General features: G+C 46.4%; 1 protein-coding gene across 3 annotated transcripts in view; it reads left to right on the top strand.

The window, feature by feature from the left end:
• Positions 1–27170, top strand: part of LOC147901489 (uncharacterized) — a 69959-nt gene that overhangs the window by 8140 nt on the left and 34649 nt on the right. For all 3 annotated transcript variants that reach the window (XM_087375010.1, XM_087375008.1, XM_087375009.1), the window contains 2 exons: positions 19956–20112; positions 26987–27164. In XM_087375010.1, the coding sequence (XP_087231136.1) occupies positions 19993–20112; positions 26987–27164 (298 nt within the window). In that variant the 5' untranslated portion in view covers positions 19956–19992. The remainder of the gene's footprint in view (positions 1–19955; positions 20113–26986; positions 27165–27170) is intronic.

Here is a 27170-nt window from a genome sequence, read left to right as displayed (position 1 = left end):
GTCTTACAAAGGGTGTGTGTGTGTGTGCGCTTTGCCTTCTTTGACAAATCTTCCCGAGCTGATTCATAACTACACTGAGTTAAATTGTCAAAACCTCCTTCAGTCCTAAGTTCTTTTCACAGGCTATCTGCCTTTTGTTTTTTGGAACAACCAAGGTAGCTTCCTTTTTCAAGGTGGTGCACAAATCCTTTGAATTGCATTCTTGTTGGTTACTGATGCATCAAATCACATTTATCTGCAAAGGAAGAGACAACCCATGTGAGGTGAGCGAGCTTATTTTGAGATGTGGATATTTCTTGTTTCAAAATTTTTTGGATTTAACCATGTACAATTGGGCAATTCGTGGTGATTTTGTATGACATCACCAATGTCTCAGACATCCATATTTCGTTTTTAGGTGTGTTTAGCTCATCTGTTGCAATACTCAGGGGACGCATGAGAGATTTCCAGTTTTTTTTTTCAAATTCTCAATCTTTGGTCTTCCAGACAGTTCCAAGTTTTAAACATTTTAGCAGCTGCTCTTCCCCCCTTCCTCCCCCCTGATTGTGGGCGGAAAGGTAACCGATTGCTATTAATAGCTTGCTTGCTTGTGATGATTGTTGCCTTACCATTAGACCAGACTCTTGATGGCACATACGCTTTAAATGTATAGGCCTTGTGAGAAGGGAAAGGCAGCGATCTGAATTATGCGTGTTCCTGGCATAATATTACATCCCCAGGAGTTCAATAATTTAAGTAACAGAAGAGATACAATAGGAGCAGGCATCTAGTCTGAAGTGTTTGAGTGGGGGACCTTAAAATGAAGGGGCCCATTAGGAGGTTTCTCCTGAATGGAAGGACTATAAATGGGTCAATGAAAATGCAAAGATCTTGTAATAGACAATGCTCAGAAACAAATATGGAAGCAACTCTTTATATTTCCGTCCGTCCACATAGTAGTACAGAATACAATAACAAAAGGTTCTCCTACTAGATGTCAAGCACTTCTAGATCTCTTAGCCCGCGTGCTCTACCTTGAGCAAATGTAGACTCTATCTAGAGTGATCCTCTCCACCTTGCTGTCTGGAAACCAGCCTAGGTGGGCAGCCCTTCTCAACTTAGTCTGTAGCTTCTTTGTACCTCCTTCACCTCCTGGATATAGGCCCAAGGTAGGTCTAGTGCTGCTCCTATCTGTTGGCTGAAGTGCTGCTCCAGAAGATGTGAAATGAGGGCATGGAAGCCCTCCTTTTATAGGGCACAAGGCCCCCTTGAATGGACCAACCAGCCAGCCTCATCCTGGCCGACCAGTCTGCTTGCTGGCCGACCTGGTTGGCTGGTCCAACCAGCCCTGTATAAGGGCCCTAGCCAGGCCCTTTTGGGCTGCTGCGAGGCTGCCCTTTTGTTGCTGCTGGAGACCCTGTTGCAGGCTGCATACCTGCCCATAGACCCCCGCCATGCAGTCGTACTGCAGCCGTACAGGTCCGCGCCATGTTCAGGACCTGCTACTAACCCTGCGCACAAGCCTGCCCAAGCAGGTGCCCAAGCAGGCTGCCATGCTGCACCTCCAATTGTGCCCTGTTTCGCCATTGTACAGCCTCTGCCAGGCCCTTCCTTGGCACCTGGATTCCATAGCTTTGTGCTGCCCACATGACAGCTCATGTGCTGCCCATGTGGCAGCCCCATTCTCCCTAGGTCTACCTCCCCCATGCTCTCCTCATATGGGGGCTTACAGATGGGGAGGTGATCATTCCAACACCCCCTCTCACCGACACATCCAGGCCCAATGCCAACACGTTGATGATGATGCTCCAGTAACTCCTTGGTTGTAGTCATGTGAAACTTTTCGATGTTGAAATCTTTTCTTGGCTTTTCATCCAGTGGCTCCTACTCCATCAGGTTTGGTTCTGCTTCCGCACACCATCCTGGTACACAGGTCCATCTTTGGTAGCACCTCCTGGCACCACCACCTTCAATCACGTTCCCGCCTTCGAACTGGAGCAATCTAGCCGTCATGATTTTCCAGTTGTCCCCCTCATAATGAGTGAACAACCTGGAGTCTTCCAGGCACCATGCTTTGAGGGTCTGTCTCAACCCATCCTTCCTTTGGCAAGGTCTGCAACCTTCCAGCAATCTGCGTCCGAGATTTGAAGAAGCACCAATACTTCCCCTTCTGCCTTCGAAGAAGGCCAAGTCCTTCCAATCTCGCATCACCTGAGACAAATGAAGAGCAAGGTCTCTCCACAGCATGCTATAAAGGCTCAAATGCAGAACATCAAGTACATACCAGACCGTCGTATTGCGTGTGTGCTTGCTCTGACAGCAAACTATCCACCTCATGGAGGCATCCACCAAAAGCCTATGTAATCCTATACTGTCCCCTTCTGAAGTACAGCATCCGTCTGACCATGAGACCCTAGGGCCCTTCATAGAACCCACTCTCGTGTCAGTGTCAATAGCCACGCACTTGGAAGGTACCAAGCGCTCCATGCTGTCCTTCACCTTCACAAAGGCATCTGACTCCTCGTCGACCCACATCTCTATGTCAGACATCCTCACTGTGGTTTCTTGGTCAACATATCTGACCTTGGTAACACATGGTGATGTCACCAGGAACAACTCTTCAATTACCACATTTGCTTTGGCCTTTGTATTTGCCTCTGAATCTGAGTTGGCGGACTCCTTCCTTTTGTTTTTCTGATCCGCCTTCTTCTTTCTGCAGTCCTTTGCAAAATGTCCTGGCGTATCACAGTAGAAGCACTTCTTCTTCTGCTTCCTTTTGGAAGTATCCTCGTCATCAGAGTCGTCTTTCTTGGACTTGCCACTGTTAGGCTTGCCCTTACCTTTGCCAGTGTAATCCTTCGCCAATAGCGCCTTGTCGTCTTTGTCGTCGTTGTAGAGCTTCTCCCTAGATTCCTCTTGTAGCAGTAATGGACCTAACTCCTCAAACGTCAGAGGTTTGGTCCTCTGTCCTGCTGTCACGGTCGTAACAAAGGTCTTAAAACTCTGAGGTAGCCTCCTCAGTACCATCAAGGCCAAATGGCACGAGTCCACCTTCTGACCAACTGATGCCAGTTAATCCCTAACCACCTTGATCTTCGTCAAGTGGCTATGTACCGTATCTCCTTCCATATCAAGATTGTAGAGTTGATGCTGAAGAAGCAAAATCCGGGAGGTATTGTCTCTCTCGTACAGATCCTTCAGAGTGACTCACGCTTATACTGACGTCTTGGCCATCTGGATATGAGGGAGCACAGAGTCTGTCGTAGTCCCTATGATTACTGCTAGGGCCAGAGCATCTCTGTCTTCCCAAGCTTCGAGATCCTCTCTGTCTACTGCCATGAGTATCTTCCCTTGCCTGTGCACCGTGTTCTTCGGCTTCGCCTCCACTCTTGTTGTCAATTTCCATAGCTTTCGAGAGCCACTTAATGACTCCGGATCTTCACCTTCCATCGGGTAGTTGGTCCCGTCCAGTTTCCCAGTCTCTCAGAAGTTAGGGATAGTGAATGAGAGAAAACTGGGGAGGAGGAAGGGAGAGCAGGGGCTGAAGAGGCTGTAGCTGGTCGACATCTCTGCTGTTATACCACACAACAAAGTCAACCAAACTTAATTTTCAGTAGACCAGAACTCTGAGCCTGACTGAACCCGAGTCACCCTCCTTCTCGCAAGGGCATTGTCCTCAAGTCGTGGAAGTCGATTCCCAAGAGCTTGTGAATCAGGGTCGTCCTTCAGCAAGGTCCCTGCCTTCAGGCTCCCACACCTGTGAGCCTCCTACTTGGGCTCTAATACCATGTTAGAAATTACCCAACAGAGGGTACACAGAGCGGAAGACTGATAGTAATGCCTAGGAGCTCACACAGTGTGATGTGTGGGGTGTGGAATCATATACTTCTTAACTTAATGTGCATAGATGTGCAAGCTAGTAAATAGACAATGCTCAGAATCAAATATAGAAGCAACTCTTTATATTTTTGTCTGTCCACATAGTAGGACAAGATACAATAACAAAAGGCTCTCCTACTAGATGTCAAGCACTTCTAGATCTCCGAGCCCGCGTGCTCCACCTCGAGCAAATGTAGACTCTCTGTCTAGAGTGATTCTCTCCACCTTGCTGTCTGGAAACCAGCCTAGGTGGGCAGCCCTTCTCCACTTAGTCTGCAGCCTCTCTGTACCTCCCTCACCTCCTGGATATAGGCCCAAGGTAGGTCTAGTGCTGCTCCTATCTGTTGGCTGAAGTGCTGCTCCAGAAGATGTGAAATGAGGGCATGTGACACATCCCAGCACTCCTGAAACCCCTGATCTGCAAAATAACCACACACAACATCAGAACTGAGCAGGCTGCTCACCACCCAACCGTGACATCTACGGGACGTGATCCCGAATCAGAAGATGTCCCCCCGAGCCACGAGCTGAGCTACTGGCACGAACTCCCAATCAGATCCTAACCAGCCTGGTGTCCCATACCACCAGGTGGCGCTGTGAAGCCCTGGATCTGCCACTGGGCCTTGGGCTACGCTAAGATGCAGGCGCGCGTCCGCGACACAATCCAGGATCAGACCTAGCACCTGGGAACGAGACTTGCTCCCAACTGCACACTGAGAACTGAACCCCCTAGGCCTCTTTTATAGACTCGGGCCCCGGCGCCAAAAATAGCGAAGACCTATAAATAGTTCGTACCCTTGCCACTCAACCCGAGAATCAAGCCTGCCTAGCTCTAAGCCTCCCCAGGCTAACCTGAGCTAGTTCTGTGTACCTAGTACACGTCAGATACCGATCCGTGCACATGACATACTCCCCCTCCTCTAAGAACTCACTCCTGAGTTCGGTAAGAAATCGGAAAATGTTCTTTGGAGGTTTTGTAATGTCTCCCATGTTGCATCCTCCTCAACACGATCCTTCCACTTAATCTTGTATTCTGTGATAGTACGATTTCGAATCTGTCTTTCACGGAATTCAAGAATAGATTCAGGTTCGTGAGGAATAAAAGTTAAATCTGTAACTTCTATAATCTCATGAGGAGAAACAATTTGATCATCTGCACCCAATACTTCTTTCAGTCTACTGACATGAAAGACTGGATGTACTTTAACATCAGGAGGCAATTCTAGTCGATATGCAACTGGTCCAATTCTTTTAATGACCTTGAATGGGCCACAATATCTGGGGGATAATTTCGGAACCAAACCAGTACTTAGGCTCTTGGATTCCTTAGGAATTCTGAAATATACCATCGTTCCTTCAGAGAACTCTCTAGGTGAACGATGTCTATTAGCATAAAATCTGTCCCGATCTTGGGCACTTCTAATAGACTCCTTGGCAAACTGCAACATTTCTTGCATGTCTTGCAAGAAGTTCTTAGCAGCATCATTTTGAATCCCTTTTAATCCAACCATAACTGGTGACTTAGGTTGAAACCCGTACATAAGCATAAAAGGACTATAACCTGTACTAGAATGCTTTGCACTGTTGTAAGCAAATTCAATCATGGGTAGATAATCTTCCCATGAAGACTGTCTCTTAGATACATATGCCCGAAGCATGTCTTCAACCAACTGGTTGACCTTCTCTGTACTGCCATCGGATTGTGCATGATCCGAGGAACTCATACTTAGAGTAGTTTCCAACTTCTCAAATACAAGTGTCCAGAAGTTACTTGTAAACTTTGAGTCCCTGTCACTGACTATGTCAGATGGCAAACCATACAGCTTGAACAAGTGGTCCACAAACTCGTGAGCCAACTGAACAGCTGAAATAGTTGTTCTTGTAGGTAAGAATCTAGCCATTTTTGTCAAACGGTCGACTATGACCCAAATAGAGTCATGACCCTTGCGCGTACGAGGCAAACCAGTAATAAAATCCATGGAAATACTTTCCCACTTATTACCTGGAATCTGTAATGGCTGTAATAAGCCCGCGCTCCTAAGGCGTTCAGCCTTAGTAACCTGACAAACTCGGCAACCTACCACATAGTTCTCTACGAATGCACGCATCTTAGGCCAATAAAAGGTATGCTTCACAAGAGACAGAGTCCTATGTATACCTGGATGTCCCGCACTAGGAGCATCATGACACTCCCAGAGAATCTTGGATTTAAGGTCGAGAACATCAGGCACACAAATCTTTTCATTCCGGAACAGCAAGCCGTTCCTTATCATCCACTGACCTCCCGCCACCTGTATCCTAGGTGGCACAATCCCTGAGTCCTGGTCAACCATGGAGCTCCCATCCTGGACTCTCTGCCAATAAGAACTGAAATGACTATCAGTTGCGTATAGCCCTCTCAAGGATTGAAATAGGTCTGAGGATATTTCCGTAAATGACAAAGCATTTACAAACTTAACTCGACTTAAGGCATCTGCCACACTATTCAGCGAACCCTTACGATAACGTATTTCGAAATCAAAATCCTGCATTAGCTCTGCCCATCTAGCTTTCCTTCCTCTCAATTCTGATCCATCACACACATACTTGATTGACTGGTGATCAGTCAATACAAGGAACTTTGAACCATACAAGTAGTGTCTCCAAACCTTTAGAGCATACACTACCGCATAAAGTTCCTTCTCAAGTGTGGGCCAACGATACTGAGTGTCGTCTAGCTTTTTACTCTCAAAAGCTACAGGTCTGCCCTCTTGGAATAAAGCTGCCCCAATCGCATAATCACTCGCATCGGCCTCTAAAACATAAGGCCGGGTAGGATCGGGTAATGCAAGAACGGGTGCTTCCTTGATAGATAACTTCAAGGTTTCAAAAGCCTTGTTCATTGCATCATTCCAAGGGATCGGCTGAGTAGACCTGCGTCCACGACCTTTCAATATGTTGGTCAAGGGTACCGTGATTTGGGAGTAATCACGGACTGACTTCCGAAGAAATACCGTAAATCCTAGGAAAGAGCGAAGTTGTTTCACAGTCTGAGGTATAGGCCAATCTAAAACCTTCTGGATACGATCCAGATCAATGCTAATACCTTCAGAAGAAATCTTGTGTCCTAAGTAAATGATCTCCTTCATAAAGAAGTCACATTTACTCATCTTGGCGTAAAGCTTATGCTGTCTTAGAACAAGTAAGACAACCCGAAGGTGTCCTATATGATCCTCAAGCGTTTTACTATATACCAAGATATCATCTAAGAACACGACAACAAATTTGCCCAGATAATCCCTGAACAAATCGTTCATCATCTGCTGAAAAGTAGCAGGAGCATTGGTCAAACCAAAAGGTAATACGAGGAACTCGTAATGACCATACCTAGTCCGGAATGCGGTCCTATCTATGTGTTTAGCATAGATACGGATTTGGTGATAACCCGTACGCAAATCAATCTTAGTGAAATACTTCGCTCCGGCCAAACGGTCTATCAAATCATCAGAACGAGGTAAAGGATAGCGGTTCTTAATTGTAACTTTATTAAGTCGTTTATAATCTATACACATCCTCCATGAAGAATCCTTCTTCTTTCTTAAGAGGACAGGTGCACCCCAAGGAGATTTACTTGGGCGGATATAGCCCATATTCAGGTAATCCTGAAGCTGGATAGCTAACTCATCCTCCTCTACCTGGCTCATCCTATACGGTGGTACACTGATAGGTTGAGCCCCTGGGACTAAGTCTATGCGATGATCTACTGCCCTTTCTGGAGGTAACCCTTCCGGCAGTTGAGCTGGGAATACGTCCTTAAAATTATCTAACAACGTTCTCAATTCTCGGTGTTCAAACACACTTAATTCATTTTTGTTAATTACCGAAACAATAAATGAAGAAAGTGGAATCAAAACACACTGATAGACATCATAATGAGAAGTGTTCAATATATTCCGAAGCTGCATCGCAGATACAATAGGCCCCTGAGAAGGGATAATCTTATCACACTGAATACAAAATTGGGTGCCTTTGTCTTCAAAAGAAAGGGTATGCTCCGTCCATCCGATCTGGATATTGTGGGTTTTAAACCACTCTATCCCGATCAGCAAGTCTACATGCTCTAGATGCATAACGTAACATGTGAGAGCTCCTGTGTAGGCTTGAATCCGGATGGGAAGCGCTTCAACCTTGCGATCCCAAAACTGCTTCCCGGCTGGAAGCTGCACCTCGTAGGTGTGGTCGCTAGGTACTGTGGACAGCCCCATCTTCTGCACAAATTTGTAATTAACAAAATTGTGAGAGCTGCCCGGATCAAAGAGAATGTGAACCCGTTGGTCCCTAACTTCTCCATAAACTCGGAAAAGATCATGGGAACCAAACAACGAAGTATTAAAGGTACAATTGCAAGAAAGGGGGCAGGTAATGACATTTACTGAAATACCTGTCATCGTAACCTGGTTGGCTCCCTTGGCTGCGGTACGCGGACCTGCCTGGAGCTTGGGTCCTAGCACCAATTTCTGGTTCTTCCGCTTAGGACACTCATTCTTCGTGTGGCCCCGCTCGCAATAAAAACACCGGCCCTCTTTCTTGAGCCTGAGAGTGCGAAGGAAACGGGCCTTACCATTTTTCGCAGGAGTTAAGCTTTTCCTGGAGGCGTTGTCCGTAGACTTCGTCTCCCCAATACCAGTCGCATGCTGAAAGAATTTGCGTTTGTTCTTTCCGCTGGTCTCGGTAACTGTGGTTGCCTTGGTACCGGCCATGGTATCATCATATATGCGTGCATATGTCATGGCCTCCTGCAATGTTGTGCACTTGTTATACTTAATCTGTAACTTATAGGAGTCTGGCAAACCATCCACGAAAAAACCTAACAAGGTTACAGGATCCATTTTAGTGGCCCTGGTTTGCAGATCCCTAAATCTCTGAAGATACACTTCAAAAGTTAAATTCAACTTTGACATATCGAGGGCTTTGAGCTTGCCGACGATATCGTAGTCATCTTCCTTCTTCAGGAACTCCTTCCTGAAGATACCCTCAAATTCTGTCCAAGTGTCAGGCTTAGGCTGGAGTTCTTTCCACCAAAGCAAGGCTTTACCTGACATAAACCCTGCTGCTAGCTGAATCTTTTTCTCGTCTGGATAGGGGTGAAATTGGAAGTGAACTTGCCACTTGTGCAGCCAAGTGTCAACCACCTCCTTTGTTCTTGATTTCTGGTCACCTGGAAAGGGATCCGGAGTGATATTCGGGCCTAGCACGGAGGCCATGGCATCCACATGCGTGAGTGCCTGAACCGTGCTAGCCAGAAGAGTCAAGGTAGCTTGTATCCCTTGGAGTTGCTGTGTCAACCCCGATTGATTAGCGTTGACCTGCTCAAATTTACCATCCAGAGCAGTCGTGAACTCACTGAAGGCTTTCTTAGTGATCAGGTCATCATAAAGACCCTGATCATCCTCTCCCACTGGAGTGTAATCTAATTCCTGCTCTCCCATAGTGAACTCAGGATTCGGAGCATCAGACATAGCTGAATACTAACTCGATTACAGGCTGAGAGAAATAAATAACTGAAACGGAGCACGGAGGGAGATGGAGTAGAAGAAAACCGTCCCTGGTGCCTCCCCGAATCTGCAACCGGATGCGCAGTCAACGATAAAGGCTGTACGGACTGCTGACGTGGCCTGTACGGCTGCTGACGCAGTCCGTACGGTGGCTGTAGGTGCAGGCGCAGCTGCTGTACGGAGCAGCTGCAGGTACCGAAGTTGACAGTACAGTCCGTACAGGCTGTACGGGCTGGTACGGGAGCCTTGGGAGCAGCGCTGGGCTGACGCAGGCAGGGGCTGCAGCAGAGGAGCTGGTCGAAACTGGACGCTGCTGAAGGGCGAGGCGGGCTGGCTCAGATCTCAAGGTAAGATCTCGAAACTGGGGCTGCTTGTGGGTTGCCTAGCACCCAGCCCCCACCTATATAGGGTGCAGGGCGGCCTAATTTGGAAGCTAAGCTTCCAAAGAAGGCTGAGCCCCTCCAGCTTTGGAGGGGTGCTTTTACGAAAAAAGCACCTGAGCTCCTCCAACTTTGGAGGGGTGCTTTTTTCGCAAAAAAGCACCTTCCTCCTGCCCTTCTTCCTGCGCAGGCTGCACGCAGCCCTAGGCGCAGGCTGTTCGCAGCCTGTTGCGCAGGCTGTGGTCAGCCTGTTGCGCAGGCTGTCCTGCCCCTACAGCCTCGCCTAACTGCGTCCTTTCTACTCCCCGCATACTCTACTCCCAGGCTGTCAATTTCCTGCCCTACTCTCCTTCCTTTCTGCTCTCCTTCTCCTCCCTCAAACTTCTCTCTGTAGCCTTCAGAATTTTCGATTCAATTTCACTCCTCTTCTTCCTCCTTTTCCAGATATTTCCTCACCCCTTCTACCCCAGGTAGACAGCAAAAACGCAGCAGGAAATCTCGAATTTTAGGGCATACCTGGAAGAGAAATCCGTCAAATTTCTCGCATCAGAAGTTCCTACCTCAGGAGTTGGCTCTGATACCAACTGACACATCCCAGCACTCCTGAAACCCCTGATCTGCAAAATAACCACACACAACATCAGAACTGAGCAGGCTGCTCACCACCCAACCGTGACATCTACGGGACGTGATCCCGAATCAGAAGATGTCCCCCCGAGCCACGAGCTGAGCTACTGGCACGAACTCCCAATCAGATCCTAACCAGCCTGGTGTCCCATACCACCAGGTGGCGCTGTGAAGCCCTGGATCTGCCACTGGGCCTTGGGCTACGCTAAGATGCAGGCGCGCGTCCGCGACACAATCCAGGATCAGACCTAGCACCTGGGAACGAGACTTGCTCCCAACTGCACACTGAGAACTGAACCCCCTGGGCCTCTTTTATAGACTCGGGCCCCGGCGCCAAAAATAGCGAAGACCTATAAATAGTTCGTACCCTTGCCACTCAACCCGAGAATCAAGCCTGCCTAGCTCTAAGCCTCCCCAGGCTAACCTGAGCTAGTTCTGTGTACCTAGTACACGTCAGATACCGATCCGTGCACATGACAGCATGGAAGCCCTCCTTTTATAGGGCACAAGGCCCTGTTGAATGGACCGACCAGCCAGCCTCATCCTGGCCAACCAGACTGGCCGACCAGTCTGCTTGCTGGCCGACCTGGTTGGCCGGTCCAACCAGCCCTATATAAGGGCCCTAGCCAGGCCCTTTTGGGCCGCTGCTAGGCTGCCCTTTTGTTGCTGCTGAAGACCCTGTTACAGGCTGCATACCTGCCCATAGATCCCCACTATGCAGTCGTACTGCAGCTGTACAGGTCCGCACCATGTTCAGGACCTGCTGCAGGCACTAACCCTGCGCACAAGCCTGCCCAAGCAGGTCGCCATGCTGCACCTCCAATTGCGCCCTGTTTCACGATTGTACAGCCTCTGCCAGGCCCTTCCTTGGCACCTGGATTCCATAGCTTTGTGCTGCCACATCACAGCTCATGTGGTGCCCATGTGGCAGCCCCATTCTCCCCAGGTCTGCCTCCCCCATGCTCTCCTCATATGGGGTTTACAGATGGGGAGGTGACCATTCCAACAGTTTTCTGTCTGGGAGACTGCCAATATCTGAATCGTTGCTGTTTGGAGCTATCTGGAGGTGCCAGTCTTCAGTTCGTTGCATCAGAGGGCTTCAGTTTGCAGCCGTACCTGTCAGGAGGAGTTTACCACTATTTTGCATCAGTTACGTGCCGGGTCGATGAAGCCATACTTTGGTATCCATAAACAATGATCTTTGTAGAAGCTGAGCTTCACAGGAAGCTTGCTAGGGGTTAACCAGGTCTTGAATGTGTAAAGCTGTATGAGAACCTTATGAATAACTTGGTTAAAGTGAGCAGAACAAAAGGGGCCTCAGGTCTATAGTGAAAGGGGGGTAATCTCTCCATATGAAGCCCTAGATTCTCAAACCATTTGCGCGTACGTGTATACCAACACCTCTAACCGCCCTTAGCTACTAAAGTCATGGATGAGGATAAGGGTAGCCATGGTACCTTGAGTCGGCGTGAGGTTGAGACTCGGCGTGAGGTCGAGGAACCATAATCCCTAACCCGGTGGATGTATGTGATAACGTGGAATGTTGCCATTGGGCGGACCAAGGAATCAAAGAGAAGGGACTTGGTCCAAGAATCCTTTACTACCCCTCAAGTCTAGCAAGTGCGGCATATTCCTTGATTAGTCGGGCTTGCATCTCTGGTCGCATTGTGAAAATTGGGCTAGAGGCAATGACCTCCATCAGTAATTTGCCCATTGTGAACTGCTCTCTGTGCATGGCTGCTCAGGATGTGTTGAAGATCATGACTATGGTTTTACCAAGGTTGACCCTTAGATCATGTGTCGCGTAGAAGATATGGAGTGCATCCAAGTGTTGCTAGAGGCCCTTTGCTGAAAAGGAGACTTTTATTGACCTGGTTAGCAGTTGTCGGCGTTGACTAGCCGACCAGGGTCAATAGTCAATGTTGATCATTTGATCAGGGTCGGCCATTCAAAGACTTTAAAAGGAGATATTAGCCCATTCATTTCAGCATTTAGTTGATGCAGTTGAGTCTTCAGGAGTCAGCCTCCATCCTTAACATTCAGCCCAGTCAGCATACGACAACAAGTACTGCATTCATCCGCAATCTTGCATCCCGCAGTCAGGAGCAGCATTGGGAAGGCGTCTGCTTACATCCATCAGGCCTCCCATAGTCTGGCTCTTCATCAACATCCACTGCAGCCTCTACATTAGCATCTAGTTAGCCTTAGCATCGCATTAGGAGCTAAAGTCAAAGCCCAGATCCATTGGGGCTCATTATTGTATTTAGGCATTGACATCTCTTTATGTTTCTATCTCCCTCAACGCTATCTAGTCTTTAATTGCAGTTAGTTTAGGGTTGCTAACTACGATCAGAAGTCTATGCATGCTACATTGGTATCAGAGTCTAGGTGGATAGCCTTAGGAGCATGATGATAGCCATGCCGCCTGAGAGCTCATTTGCTTTTGCTCAGATCAAAATAACCTTGAAGATCTTATTGCAAGTCATGTGCTTCTTGCATGAGCATGTAGGAGCATATAGATTAGGCTTGCATCAGCATATAGGCACAATTAGTCAGCCAGTCCAATCAAAGCATAGTCAGTCTCGCCACCCAGTCTAGTCAAAGCATAGTCAGTCCAATAAAAAATCCATCATCTACAAGTAGCCCTTCATCCGAGTTCTCTGAACACAACTCAGTGGACTACTTTGCAATAATTGTTATAGATATAGCTCAAGCAGCTCAGTCATGGGTCTCACATGGGTCTACCACCCAAGGAAGGCTCGCAACTTTCATCGTTAGCTCGTAGGGGTCTTCCATCCTCAAGAACAGCTCAAGAGTCGTAGCCAGTGAGTCTGTTGGGTCTACCACCCAAGGCAGTTACTCAGTTCTCGCAGTAAGTTCAGTCAGCTCAGTCATTTTTAGTTAGTCCAAGCTTTGCTGATAGGACCATCAGTGACATCGTATGGAGTGGTTTGACGGCCGTCATCAAAAGGAGTTCAAGGAGTTCCATACAGGCTTTGGCATATAGGGGGTTCTTTTCAGCATTGCCATCAGTAGCGCACACCCTCAGCCTTGGGTTTTGCATATGGCATAGGAAGTGGACTTTAATAGTCGCCTTGGTGTAGATAGAAGTTTGGGGATCCCAGGAAAGGTGGATTTCTTCCATCAAGTCATTGGTGCGAGAGTTTGCATCAATTTGACAAGTCCCTAAAGTCATAGGCCAAGGCGGAGAAGTTTGGGTTGCTAGGGCAAAGCGTTGCAAGGTCTCCACCCAGCAACAAGTTTAGTAGAGGGGAATGTCACATGCACTAGGGTCAGCGCGTGTGGCAGTGACACTTGGTTGCACAATCGTCATTTCGCAGCATCAATTAGCAGTAGATTCGTAGGGTTTTGGGCAGCAAAAGACAACGTAGGTCAAAAAATGCAAAGCTGACTTTTTGGTTAAAATGTCAATGCGTTGAGTTTTGGTCAACGTTGACATTTGACCGGCTTGGTTGACTATCAATGTTGACCGACAAGGGTCGGTGTTGACCATCCGACAAGGGTTGACAGTCTACCCTAAAAGACTATAAAAGGAGATACCAGCCCATTCATTTAAGCGTTTAGCTCATGCAATTCAATCTTCAGCAGTAAGACTTTATCCTCAACATTCAGCCCGTGTAGCAGTCAGCATACAACAACGAGTCCCGCATTCATCCGTAGTTCTGCATCCCATAGTCAGGAGCAGCATTGGGAAGGCATTCGCTCAGATCCATCAGGCCTCCCATAGTCCGGCTCTTCATTAACATCCACTATAGCCTCTACATCTGCTTCTAGTTAGCCTTAGCATCACATCAATAGCTAGTCAAAGCCCATAGTCCGGCTTTTCTAGTTAGCCTTAGCATCACATCAATAGCTAGTCAAAGCCCAGATCCATTGGGGCTCATTATTGTATTCAGACATTTGCATTAATCGCACATTGCATTGCATCCTATTTGTATGTCTTGTGTCAGATCTCTATCTCTTTACCTCTCTATCTCCCTCATATCTGCTCTTTAATTGCAGTTAGTCTAGGTTGTTTACCTATGGTGGGAAGCCTCTGCATGTTACAAGGGCTGCATATAGTGAAGTCTCAGCCTCCTCACATAGATCTCTAGCAAATTGTGATGTCTCGAGGGGGAAGTAGCATACTACAATGAAGAGGTGTTGTTGAGAGGGACGTTGGATTTGAATCCAAAGAATTCTAGAACGGGTCACGCTTCTCAACAAGGATCATCCCGGTGAGAGATGATTTGTATAGTACTGTCACACCTCCAATCACTCACTCCACCTATTTTCGTAATCTCTTTTTTTTTGGGGGGGGGGGGGAGACTGTTTCCCTAATCTCATCACGCTATGCTACCTCCCTGTGACTAGTCAGAGGGCGCTCTGTGCTCTAGTGGGTCTCTAGTAGAAAGTTGTATCTCATCTTGTGTAAGACTCTTAGAAATTTCTTGGATCTCACTTTAAGGTACCATTACAATTCCAAATGGTGCAGGTCAAGGTCTTGGTGCTTTGAATCTCATAGACCGTGTCCCTCTATGAGAGGGACCACCAGATGTGTGTCGGGGGCTTATCAAAAGCTGCCCATCTCGAATCACAGTCCACTTTCCCTTGTTGCAGGCTATGTCCGCTGTTGTAGAAGGGTGTGCCTGTCCTCTACTTTCAAAGGTGTGAGGTCCTTATCGAAACGGATTTGGGGGTGATTCCATAGAATTGTACGCACGGATATCTCGTCTTGTGTAAGACTCTTAGAAATTCCTTGGATCTCTTCATAAGGTACCATTACAGTTCGAAATAGTGCATGTCAGGGTCTTGGTGCTCTAAATCTTGTAAACCCTGTCCCCCTATGTAGAGGGACCACTAGATGCTCAGGGGCTTATCATAAGCCGTCCATCTCAAATCATTGCCCACTTCCCCTTCTTGCGTGCTATTTCCCGCTACTGTAGAATGGTGTGCCTCTCCTCTACTTTCAAAGGTGTGAGGTCCTTATCCAAAATTCCATAGAATTGTACGGTGTGTAGTGCTTCAAGGCGATCATGATTGTCCCTAAATTGGATAATAAGTGGCTGCTCTTGAGTGGGGTCCCGTCTTATGCGTCATACTCCTTGAAGATGGTCTCATTGTCGGCTGTGTTGGATGTGTGCAAGGGATCGCTTGGACTCTGATAATGAGGGCTTTATTGGCTCTTTGAATTGCTGCTCCAGAATGGTGGCCTTCGTCGCAGGATCTCGTCTTGCGATGTCCACCCATTTGGAGGTCTTTGCGATAGCTAACTGCATGGTGGCTAGAACTCATTTCCCCAATGAAACTATAGCGATCCTGACCAGTCAATTCATGATTATAGATAGGAAATCGACGCCATACTATCCCAGGGCAAATGGCCTGGTTGAGAGCTCGAATAAAACTTGCTGCAAGATTATAACTTGCACGGTGGAGGCCAGTCATACCAACTGGGAGCATAAGCTCATCAGCTTATTGCGACGATCCTTTTCAATGAGGAGGGCCACCATATCATCAAACGTGGTAGTGGCAAGATGAAGGATCTCAAGAGTGTGCTCAAAGCGAGAAATGCCATGCATACTCTTCATAAGGACGGCCATCTTATCTTCATCATTAGGAACACTCTTCAAACTTGAGAGTTGTTGAACAAGAGATTGAAACCGGGCTAGATGATAACTCAACTCATCACTCTCTTCCATTTTCAGATCATAAAATTTGAGCTTCAAGAAGACTTTAGAGTTGGTGATTTTATTACCAAAGAAGTTCTCAAGGCGATCCCAGATCTCCTTAGCAGTTGATTTGAAGTCCACATGATGAATGAGAGAGTCGGCAAAGCAAAGACCAATAAGAGCAATGGCCCTAGCATTCTAGAGCTTCCATAATTTGCATTGTTGCTAATAAGTTGTCTCAAGACGCTCTTCCTCAACAACATCCCAAACTCCTTCACGCATCAGCAATAGTTGCATCTTGGTTTGCCACGTGGGAAAGCCTTCCCCCTTGAACTTCTCCACGAGTAGGGAACTTGAAGAGAAGGAAGTCATGATGAAAGAGGGCTTCCAGAAGGCGTGCAATAAGCTGAGGAGACCAGCAAGTATGGCGGCTGGCAAAAGGCTCCAAAACACGAGCAGTCCTCACGTGGACAAGTCGGCTGAGGAAATGGTCTTAGAGATTGCTGGAGCAGCTGGTCGAAGGCTGGAACCACTCAAAAACTTCCACAAGCAGGTCCGAAAGCAAAGTTGGCTGAAGTAATGCAGCTGTAGAAGCTAGCAGAAATTCGATGGCTTGATCTGCTCCGAAGTGCACACAACAGCACTTGGAGAGGCGGGAAAAGCTCCGAATTGAAGACCCTGACCTCCACGCAGCACTTGGAGAGGCTGGAGTTGCTTCAAGGTGCTGACCAAGATGGAAAGATGGCAGCAGCAGCAGGAAATGACCCGACCAGCAGGTAGAGAGGCTGTCAAGAGCACCTGGAATGAAGGTAGCTGGCTGCTATGCAAAAAATAAGAGGCGAAACAGAGGCAAATGAAGGGCTGTGATGCAGAAACCCTAGGCGGGATGAGCCAGCAGGAAAGAGAAGGCAGCAGAGGTGAAAATAGGGCAGCTGAGCAGATTTAGTGTGAAACCGGCCTTCAGTTTCCTAAAGGGCAGTAGACCATAACTTGCATTGCATATTCATCATTTACAGCCTCATTGCATCATTTCCAACCACTTAACTTAAACAACACCACTTAGAAAACAATTTGAGAAATAACTGGATGGTGGCTAGAGTGCCCCTGCTCAATGAAACCAAGTACAAGACACCACACTGGCCCCAAACACTTGGCGCCCCTTCCGGTATTTATTTATTTCTTTAGGAATGAAATTGGTACATACAAGAAGGGCTTACCCTTCTGCTCTGCCCCATGGACTATTCCACTGTCCAAGCCAAACCTTGGCTATAACCTGCATTCCATCCTAGTACCCAAGTGCCAAGGCAAAGCTAAGGCATTCACCATTTGTCCATGACCAAGTGTAAAGGTATCCAAGCATTCCACAAAGACTGTAACCAACTGTTAATGACCGAGCATCCAGACACTTCCCAAAAATCTCCAAATGCAATCACATGAAAAGGATAGCGACAAGAGAACTCAAACCAGCTTCAACTGACTTCAGTCCAGCTCCGAAACACCTCCAGAAGCAACACATCCAGTGTAGTGGCTAGCAGGAGGAACTGGCAGCTAGGAGAAGGGAAGGAAGAGAGAGATAACGGGCTGGAATCAGAGAGAAAGAAAGAGCAGGAGGATCACGGGCAGAAGAGAGAAGGTGAGCAGGCGATACAGCAAGGGAAAGGGGCCGCACAACAGTGAATAAGCGTCCGTACAGCAGCCTTTGGAATCCGTGCAGCAGCAGCAGCATTAATGACGTGTGTACAGCCAGCAAAATCACTCGTACTAGCAGGAAAATCATCCATACAGTCTGCCTTGGATCCCGTACAACAGCACGTGAAAAGTCCGTACAATCAGCCTAGAAAAACGTGCATCTGTCCATACAGCCAGCAATAAAGACCTCATACAACAGCGTTGAAAGGACCGTACAGCAGGTACATACTCCTTCAATGCAGTTCTTGCAGTCCGTACAGCCATATGGACTGCCTTGAGATGTGTGCAGGCCAAGAAATGCAAGGAGTCAAGTCTTCCTTGGAATTCGTACGGCGTGCCCCTTCACCTCGGGATGTGTGAAGAAAGAATAATCCAAATAGAAAACGTACCTTAGCCTTGGAAGGAGAGGAAGAAGGTAGGTATGCATGAGGGAATGCCACGTGGCCCCCTCATTAAAGCTCTAACCCTTGCAAACCAATGGAACATTGGTTTGCCCCTCACATTAAAATCCTAACCCCTTCTAACCAATGAAACATTGGTTTCCTTGGGCCTAACTTTAAGACCCCTCTAAACCTTGCCTTGCCCCTAGCAAGTAGGCCTAGTGTGTGCACCTAGGGACTTTTGGGAAGTGTCGCTTCCCTTGGGCTAGCCCCCTAAGCCAAAGTTAGTCACGGTTCATAACTTCATGTCCCAATGACATAGTGTTTTGAATTAGGGTTAGGGTTAGGTCTAGGATGATGTGGCAGCTATGGCTATGGCAAGGCTAAATGGCTCTGATACCATGTTGGAAACATGGTGAAGGGAGAGAGAGAGAGAAGGTTAGGGTGTGAGGAAATGATGCTCAAATAAAGACATGACAAAGGCTTTCATTCATTCATCTAGTATATCAAGACAAGTGAAGTACAAGCCTTATATAGGCTATTCACTCACACACTAGCACCTAGTGCATAATGGATAAGTCTCATGATGACACATGGCACTCACACAAGACTCACTCACATAGACTAGTACTAGATCATCTAGTAATTCACATCAACACTTCACATCACCACACTCTTTGGCTATGATATCTCCAACAACTGAGTGATGGTAAGGGTGACAAGGAGTACTGTAAGGATGCACAGGGGGTAAATAGAGGTTGGCCTAGCAAGGCACGTTAGGGCCAGTACTAATACCAATGTCAATGCCGATGCCAATGCCAAAACTGGTTTCGGTGATGATGAGGCTGCTGCTGCTGCTGCCATGGATGATTACGATGATAATGATGATGCTGAGGCTGCTGCGGCTCTTGCACTGCCGTACTATCCATGTGCAAACTGCTTCGATTGTGGCGGATGTTGATGTCATCGACCTCCAACTGTCCTTTGGGCTGCTGTTTGATTGCCTGGTTTTTTGGCCCTTTTCTTTTCTTTCTTCTCTCCTTTCTCTCCTTTTGCCATATCGTTATGCTGTTTCCTGCCCCCTGTTTTTTGGCAGTTCAACCTGAGTTACGAGGTGGAGAGGGGTGCCTTTCTTCCCCATCATTTCTGCAGGAGTACAATGGCCTGGGGGTTTCTTGAACTGAGAGGGCGGAGGGGGGCCCTTTCTTGGCAAGAAAGGGTGCTGTGAATGGTCAAAAGGGGGGGGCGCTGTGGAAGAGGCAGCTGGGAAAGGCCAAGGGGAGGCACCGGGGGGGGGATGCAGAGGCGGGGGATAGAATGTAGAGGCGAGGGGAGCAAAACACAGAAGGGCAGGGGGGCACAGGGAGCGCGTGCAGAGGTGAGGGTGCAGGGCTGGGAGTGGGGTGAGACAGAGGCAATGGCAGATTCGTTGTGGCTTCTTGTTCCTTGTGCACGAGAGACTTTTCATCAGGATTGGAAGAGGATGTGACTGGAAATTGCCATTTCTATCTTCTCTCCATCTCTGTAAATCTAACTAACACAAATTAAGATGTGACTGGAAATTGCCATTTCTATCTTCTCTCCTTCTCTTTAAATCTGACTAACACAAAGGAAGAGAGATTTATGTTTTGAAGAGTTATCATTCTTATGGCACTGTAGTGTAGCTTTCATATGTGTTCTTATATGCACTTTGCTTCCTTGACATTTATATAAAGATAAAAGTGTATTGGGACTACTTTCTGATTTAAACTGAGTATGTTTTTAAAGGGAGAACAATGGGTCTGTGACCTTATTTTCTTATTTTTATGGACTATGCAGTACGTGTGTGTATCTGAGTGCAAGGGCTGTTTTGCGCATGGCTCGATTGGATCCTTGTCAAGAACTTTGTCAGTCACAGTTACCAAAAATTGCAGAAAAACCGGCCCCATCAGCTGAAAAGGATGTGGCAGATCGGCTTGTATATAAGTTGGTTCGGGTATGTTTGTTTTTGCTTATGACCTTAGTCTTGTGCTGGAAGGGATCTTTAATGGTTCTTAGTTTTATGTGTGTGTGGGCTTGTCTATGCTTGTATTAGGAAAGATGAGCTTCTTTGGGGCTCCTCAAGTTCTAAAATACCCAGCAAAGGAAGCTCATATAATTGACTAGCACAGTGGTTTGTGTAGGATCTGCACTAGTTGGATGCCTGTGGTTCGAACATGTTACAGATCTATGTACGCAGGAGCTATATGGCTTACAGATGGAAACATAGTGGCTTGTTGGGTTTATATCCCCATGGATTGGATGATGCTTGCATCGGTTGTAATGTTGAGTCTATGCTACATTACATGTAACCAATTTTAAGGGGCCTGAACCATTTGTAAAGTTTAGATTGAGAATCGGATTCTAGTTTTGCATTGTACATGTGGAACTACGGCACAAGTTGCTCTAGGAGTCAAGGGTTTAGGGTTTTCTACAAAACCACAGTTTCTTTCTATTTCATAGCATCTGCCATTCATTTCAGCATTCCTAAGCTTTCTCTAACTTCGTGTGTTCTTTGCGAGAGCCTCTCTCTTGGGGTAGTCGTGCGCAAGTGGTATTCCCTTTTTGGGGTAGCCATGCACAAGCATGTGCAACGATCCGAGAGAGAGGATACATGACGAATCAGCAAATAGATGCATTCCAGGGCTTCACATAGCCCAAGTAGCTCCATGCAGCTTAAAATTCAGCCCTTCACCTTGTCATGCAAATTAAGGCTAAAACGACTGGCATCTATGGTTTTCTAGGTGGTACAGGCATTTGTGCATCAGCCGCAATAGTAAAGGTGACTGTTTTATAGATGTCAGTCTCAAGGTGATTTGTGCGTGCGCACACATTACGTGTTTCTATGCAGCCTGGCTAATAGTGTGTATATTGTAAATAAGCTGCATTTAAAAGTATTTTTCAGTTTGAGAGATGTCACACCATCACATGTTGGTGATTTGGCTGCACACGTGTGCTTCTTGGCACTTGTTACTGGAATTGTAGGTGATTTGATACACTTCAAAACAACCATTTGTTAGTGTGTTTTTCACGTTTGCAGATGTTTCGAAGTGTTTTTGCGAGTGGCACTTAGAGCTAAGCTGTGTGGGAGGAAGTTCAAAGAGGCTTCCTCATCACTTGTAAGTTACGAAACGCTCAACACAAGGTTTCAATGGAAGCTTAGTGAGAGCATTGAGGGATTCAAATCACGATAGAGATTAGGGATGCTGGTAGGCCAACCTATGGCTAAATTTAAAGCTTATTCGTGGATAACAAGAGTGTAGCTTGCATTGATACCGATGTCAATGGTGAGCAGTGTGGTTGTCCACATTATGACAACTGGTAATTTTGAGCTTAGAAGCAAAAATTGAGCCTTTCCAAGATGAAATTGGAAGGATATTAATAGACAACACACATGATCACATAACAATTGCAAGATGTAGGGTTGAGAGAAAACTGGATGGAGGCCCACTTTTCCACAAAAGTTTGTCCTTGGTGTATTTCTATCCTTTATTTCAAAATAGAAGTCCCGAACATGACTACATTTGGTAAAAGCTATTGCCCATGGCACATCATAGATAATGGATACAAGTTATTCCCAAAAGTGCCTCCTTGTATAGGAACAGATACAACATACATACAATTCTTTAAACCAAATTTTAGAGATCCAAAACTTGTGTGCCCAACTAAGCACAACTCAAGCCCCAACTGATGTTTTTTGGAAAAAGATGAAGTCGAATGATTGTATCTTCAGCCTCCATAGTTACTCTAATGATGCTTCCCCTGTGCAACACATCAGTAAGGATCTAATTTCACTCACTTGGGCAACTCGAGCTAGGGAATTCCTTGTAGAATCAATTTTTCCCTGAAGAACACGGTAGGAGTTTGTAGGCCCCCAACAAGTTCAGGAAAAGAATGCAAATTGCTAGTGGCTTGATGATAGAAAGAGCATTAGAAGAGAAACACACTAGCTTGGACAGCTCGAGACATGCAGTCCAACCAAGGGAAGTATGTAAAAGAAGCAAGATTATAGTCAAGGATGCTTATACATGGGCGTGGATAGGTTGAGAAATGGAGTCCAAACGAGGGAGGCACTTTAACGAGGGAAATTATAGTCAATGATGCTTGGGATAACAAATAGATGACCAGCGATTTCATCCTAGAGGTGAAAACAAGAGCAATTATGATGAACGGTGGGTTGCAAGACTGATATGCTAGTGCAAATAGATTGACCCCGATCTCGACAAAAGAGCAAACTCAGCTTCTGTGGATCTTGGGATAGTGGCCAAGTCTTGATTTCATAGCCTTCTTGATAACACCATGTGGCAGAGATATTAGCCCTGTTCTTTGACTGCTATATTATGGATTTGCATATATGATGAGATGAGAACATTAGTGGGAATAGATTGTGCCTTAGATTGAATGATACGTAATCCTTATTAGTTCAGATTTGTATAAGCCATATCATCTAACTAACAAATATGCATTATAATGTGTAATATCAAATTGTCATGCGACAAATCCTTATAGACAACCAATTTCCTTTTAGTCAAGGGATTAGACCGTGATGGGTTATTATTAGCATTGGCAAATAGCCAAATAGGTATCCCTACTTGAAAAGAATCCAAAAATGTATTTAACTAGTGGAAAAATGAGGAGGGGAGAGGTGGAAAGGGGTAAAGAGGAGAGTGATTAAGACATTGTGAGGGAAGGAGAGAGCACGCAACGATGAACATGCAAGAATGTGAGAGAGAAGGAGAAGGAAGTGAGGTTAGGCTGATTGTGACATGTGGCAGTCAAGATTAACGAGGGTTTGGTAGCTAATGAAAGTATTCATGAATAATAGGCTCATTTAACCTAACTAGGCCTTTAAAAGTTTGCCGCGTGACCCCTCTACCCTTACATCTTATTATTAATTGTAGGGAGCTGAGGATTGATTGGAGTTTTTAAGGCTTACAATCGAAGCTAGAGATCTTAATTCCACCATGGATCATATGATGAGTGCAAAGAGTTCAGTAGAAAGTTGGAAGATATCGAAAGAAAACGTTGAGGTGAACAATGCAGGCATTATTTTGCAATTTAACGGCCAGCTTCACTCTTTGGTGATGACAGAAAAAGATCCCATCTCGATTTATGTCACCAAGCTCAAAGGAATCAATGAGCAGTTGGCATTCAAATGGATAAAGATCTTATGCCAATGAATCTGAATTTTTGGCAGTGTCATACAAAGGCTTTGGATGGCAGCCCGTAGCAAGATGCCTACAATGCAATAAATGCTTGGCTTGCTTTGTTAGGTTAGTAGCTCATGCAGCAACACATGGAGGGAGGTTATGTCAATGGCCAAGCTTTTGCATGGGAATGGCAAAACCAGAGCGCCTAGAGCACACTCGATTGAGGTTTTCCCTATCACAGCTTTCCTCAAAGGAGGCCGCCCAAGACGAGGGGTCACCCTGAACATAGCACAGTGGGTTCAGAGATCAAGGAGACCACGTCCCCCTCCAACACCACAGCATGAGACAATCAGACAGACTCAGATTTGGGACATTTTCGCCACTCAGAGATGAGCCACCATAGTGCCGGGTTTCAGTTTTTGAGTTTCCAGTTTCCAATTCGAGTTCCCAGACTGCTCTAGATAGTAGATAGCACATGATATGATATATATTTTTGTACTTGATTTTTCCTTGAGCCATTGAGCTCTTTTTATTTCAGCACAGTACTCAGCAAAGGGTCTTGGCGCGCCCTTTGCCTCAGCCCCTTGTGGCATGTATGAGTTTTTCCCCTTTGGTGTCACCTTGTCCCATAGGCCTGCGAGGCCTCCCGTGGACGTTAATATATCTTTCTTTCTTTCTCTCTCCACCATGTTTCTAACATGGTATCAGAGCTAGGTTGGCCCTGCCCTAGTCCGCCTTGGCACGTATCATCTTCTCCAACCTAACCCTAACTCTGCTCAGCTCCCTCCTGCCTGCAGCTGCCTCATTTCCGCCTCTATTCGCCTCTTCCATAGCCAATCACCTCTTCATCCCTTGCTGCCTTCATTGACGCCGCCATTCGGGAGTTCCTGTGGTTCTAGGCACATTGACAGCCTCCGTACTTGCTGGTCGGCTCACTGCGCCTGCACGTGTGGTCATCAGAGGTCGTTTCAGAGCACTTCATCGCCGAATCTAGGGTAGCTGCTGCAGCATAGCCGACCACCTGTGAGCATCTTTTGCAGTAGTTCGAGGTCTGTGAAAGCATCTCCAAACTGTTTCTGGCCCTCCAGCACATCTGCATCAGTCGTTTTTCAACTTGGTGACCTGCTACAGCAATTCGGATTGTCTTGCTGACCTGCCTTCCATATTTCGGACCTGCTGCAGCACTCGTGCTTCCTCTTTGGTTCAGTTCTGTGTTTCGAGGCATATTCTTGCTGCTTTTTCATTAGGGTTTGCATTTGGAGCCTCTCAGCCCTTCGACCAGCTGCTGCAACTACCTACAGGAGCACTTCAATAGGTCGACTATTCAGATTTCAAAGAATGAAAGATTTTAGGGGTTCGGTTCAGCTGCTCCAAAGTTACTTTGGAATTCAACCTGTTTTGAGGACATTTGGGGCTGTCCTCCGCTGTTCTTTCATGGCAGAAAACCCTATTTTTTGCAAACCCTAAATTTCAGAAATTAGGGCTTACCTGGTTTTCATCTTCTCTTGGTACAATTGAAGACATATCTCTATCCTATCAGGTCCTGGCTGTTTTCAGTGCTTGAGAGACCTCAATTCATGGAAAGACAGCCATCCTACACCATTATGATTGGCTTTCTTGGGCTTTCTAGGCCCTATATGCTATGTGTGCTTCATGTTAGCCAACAGTCCAGGAGCAGCGGAAGATTGTGTAGAACACGGCCCAGAAAACACACAATGCTTAATTCAAATCTCACTCCGTTTCTTTTGTGCACAAATTGAATGTAGATAGAGATAGATGCAGACACAGTTATTGAACCATGCACAAATAGAGTAGAGACAGTAAAATAGATTGCTCCAATAGATGGACAAGACCTCATACAAAGGTGTGCTTAGTGTTCCACCATCTAGCAAGTATGGTGCTGCCTAGATGTGCACCCCTTGCAGCCCACATGGAGACTCCCATAGCGGTCTTTTGTTGCTGGTCTACCACCTCCATGTCCTTCTCATTTGAGGACCCATAGCTGGCCCCTAAAATCCCAACACCCCCTCTCACCTATTAGAAACATGGTGGAGAGAGAGAGAGAGAGAGAGAGAGAGAGAGAGAGAGTTAGGGTGTGAGGAAATGATGCTCAAATGAAGACATGAAAGTTCATTCATTCGTCCAGTATGACAAGAAAAGTGAGGTACAAGCCTTATATAGACTACTCACTCACACAGTAGCACCTAGTGCATATGGGATAAGTCCCATAATGACACGTGGCACTCACACATGACTCATACACATGAACTAGTACTACACACCAACACACTCTTTGGCTATGATATCTCCAACACCCCCCTTTAGAGCAAAGAGTGTGAGACCCAACACGCAAGGAGTAGACCGATCCCCCTTCCACCACAATATTGCAAAGAGCGAGTCCAACTATCCAACACCTCCCGTGTGATAGTGACTTCTAAGTCAGCTTGCGACCGGCAAGGGCAAACCATCACCACTCGTCACACCCCTTACTCTGAACTGGGTGGTCAATACCATCAAATCAAAGTAAAAGACAATACATTCATTTTTGGGATACAACCCAGGGCAGAGTACCTCTTATTGACTCCAAATACATTCAGTTTAGAGGGACAACTCAAGGCTGAGAACCATGATCTCTTAATCCATGGTACCAAGGAACAATGAAGATCGATGTGAACCCATATATATTAGGCTTCATTAGAGTGGGAGCTGAGCAGTGTATTTCATGGTGGTGAGAAGAAATGCTGCAGCATTGGAGCTGGGCTGCAAGTGGGGGAGGGAGTGAATGGGAAGAAGCAGAGGGGTGGGCAGGGAAGAGAGGGATGGGCAGCTGTGGAGGAAGCAAGATGGGAGCGGGGAGAGAGAAGGGCAGGTCAAGGTCTTGTACTTACTGCTTCTTGACTGTTTCTTGCCTCTTGTCCGAGTGGACAGGATAGGGCATGTTTCTTTTTGTGGTGGCATGGTGATGTAAGGGAATTTTATGTGGTTCTCCATCTTGTTCACCCCGGGCAAAGAAGACGTGCTGAAATAGAGCTAGTTGTCGTTATGTGCTACAGTAAAAGCTGGTGGTAGAAGACCTGAGCCTATTTAGAGGTCAAGCAACAATAAAAGCTGGGTAAATAAGGCTTTCAACATGTCCAAGATCTCCAGGAGATTGATCATTCAATTTGGTTTGTCTCACTGAGGCGTGGCAATGACTCTGCATGCTATTCACGTAATAGAGACCGGGGACCCTTTCAAACTGAGTATTTTCTATCTGCTTTATATTTTAAAGCAGGGTTCTTTTCAAAGGGGCAAGACGTGTTATATGATGCTCATGCTCCTGGTATTATAGGTCATTGGATCTCTTGCTTTTGCTGGATGTCATCAAGGGATTCAGTGGATGCAATTCATTATACATAGTTACAAGTCTCGGTTATCAGCAATATGAAATGTATCATAGGATTTTAGATGTTCATGTTCTTATAGTCTTTTGATTGTTTGCCATATTATTATTAAATGCAGTGTTGATCAGTATTATATTATCAGTGACACTTAGTGCCTTAGGAAGATCCGCAGGTTTGTATGTTGCATAGTACTATGGAGGCTTGTGATTGTATCGATGCAAACTACTGATGGGTTTTACCGTATTTGTTCTCATATCTACTGCTGTTTTTTAATAGCATCAAACCTCTGCTATATCAGGTTGAAGAGGATGGAACAGTTGTGCCTGCCACGGAGGATGAAGTGATACGGATGGAGTCATTTTTGGGAGGGGATACTGTTACACAAATTCCGAAGTTAGAAGCAAATCTTCTGGGTCAGGAGCTTATTGGGTGTGAAGGGGAAGAAAGTTATGGTTCAAAGGATAAGAGCTCCGTGGGTACTG

This window comes from Dipteris shenzhenensis, chromosome 5, assembly GCF_047967505.1.
Source record: "Dipteris shenzhenensis isolate YYH24624 ecotype China chromosome 5, Dip_SZ_1.0, whole genome shotgun sequence".
In the NCBI taxonomy this organism is placed as follows: Eukaryota; Viridiplantae; Streptophyta; class Polypodiopsida; order Gleicheniales; family Dipteridaceae; genus Dipteris; species Dipteris shenzhenensis.
The sequence above is the reverse complement of the archived record's forward strand: the minus strand, read 5'-3'. Positions and strand labels throughout refer to the sequence as shown.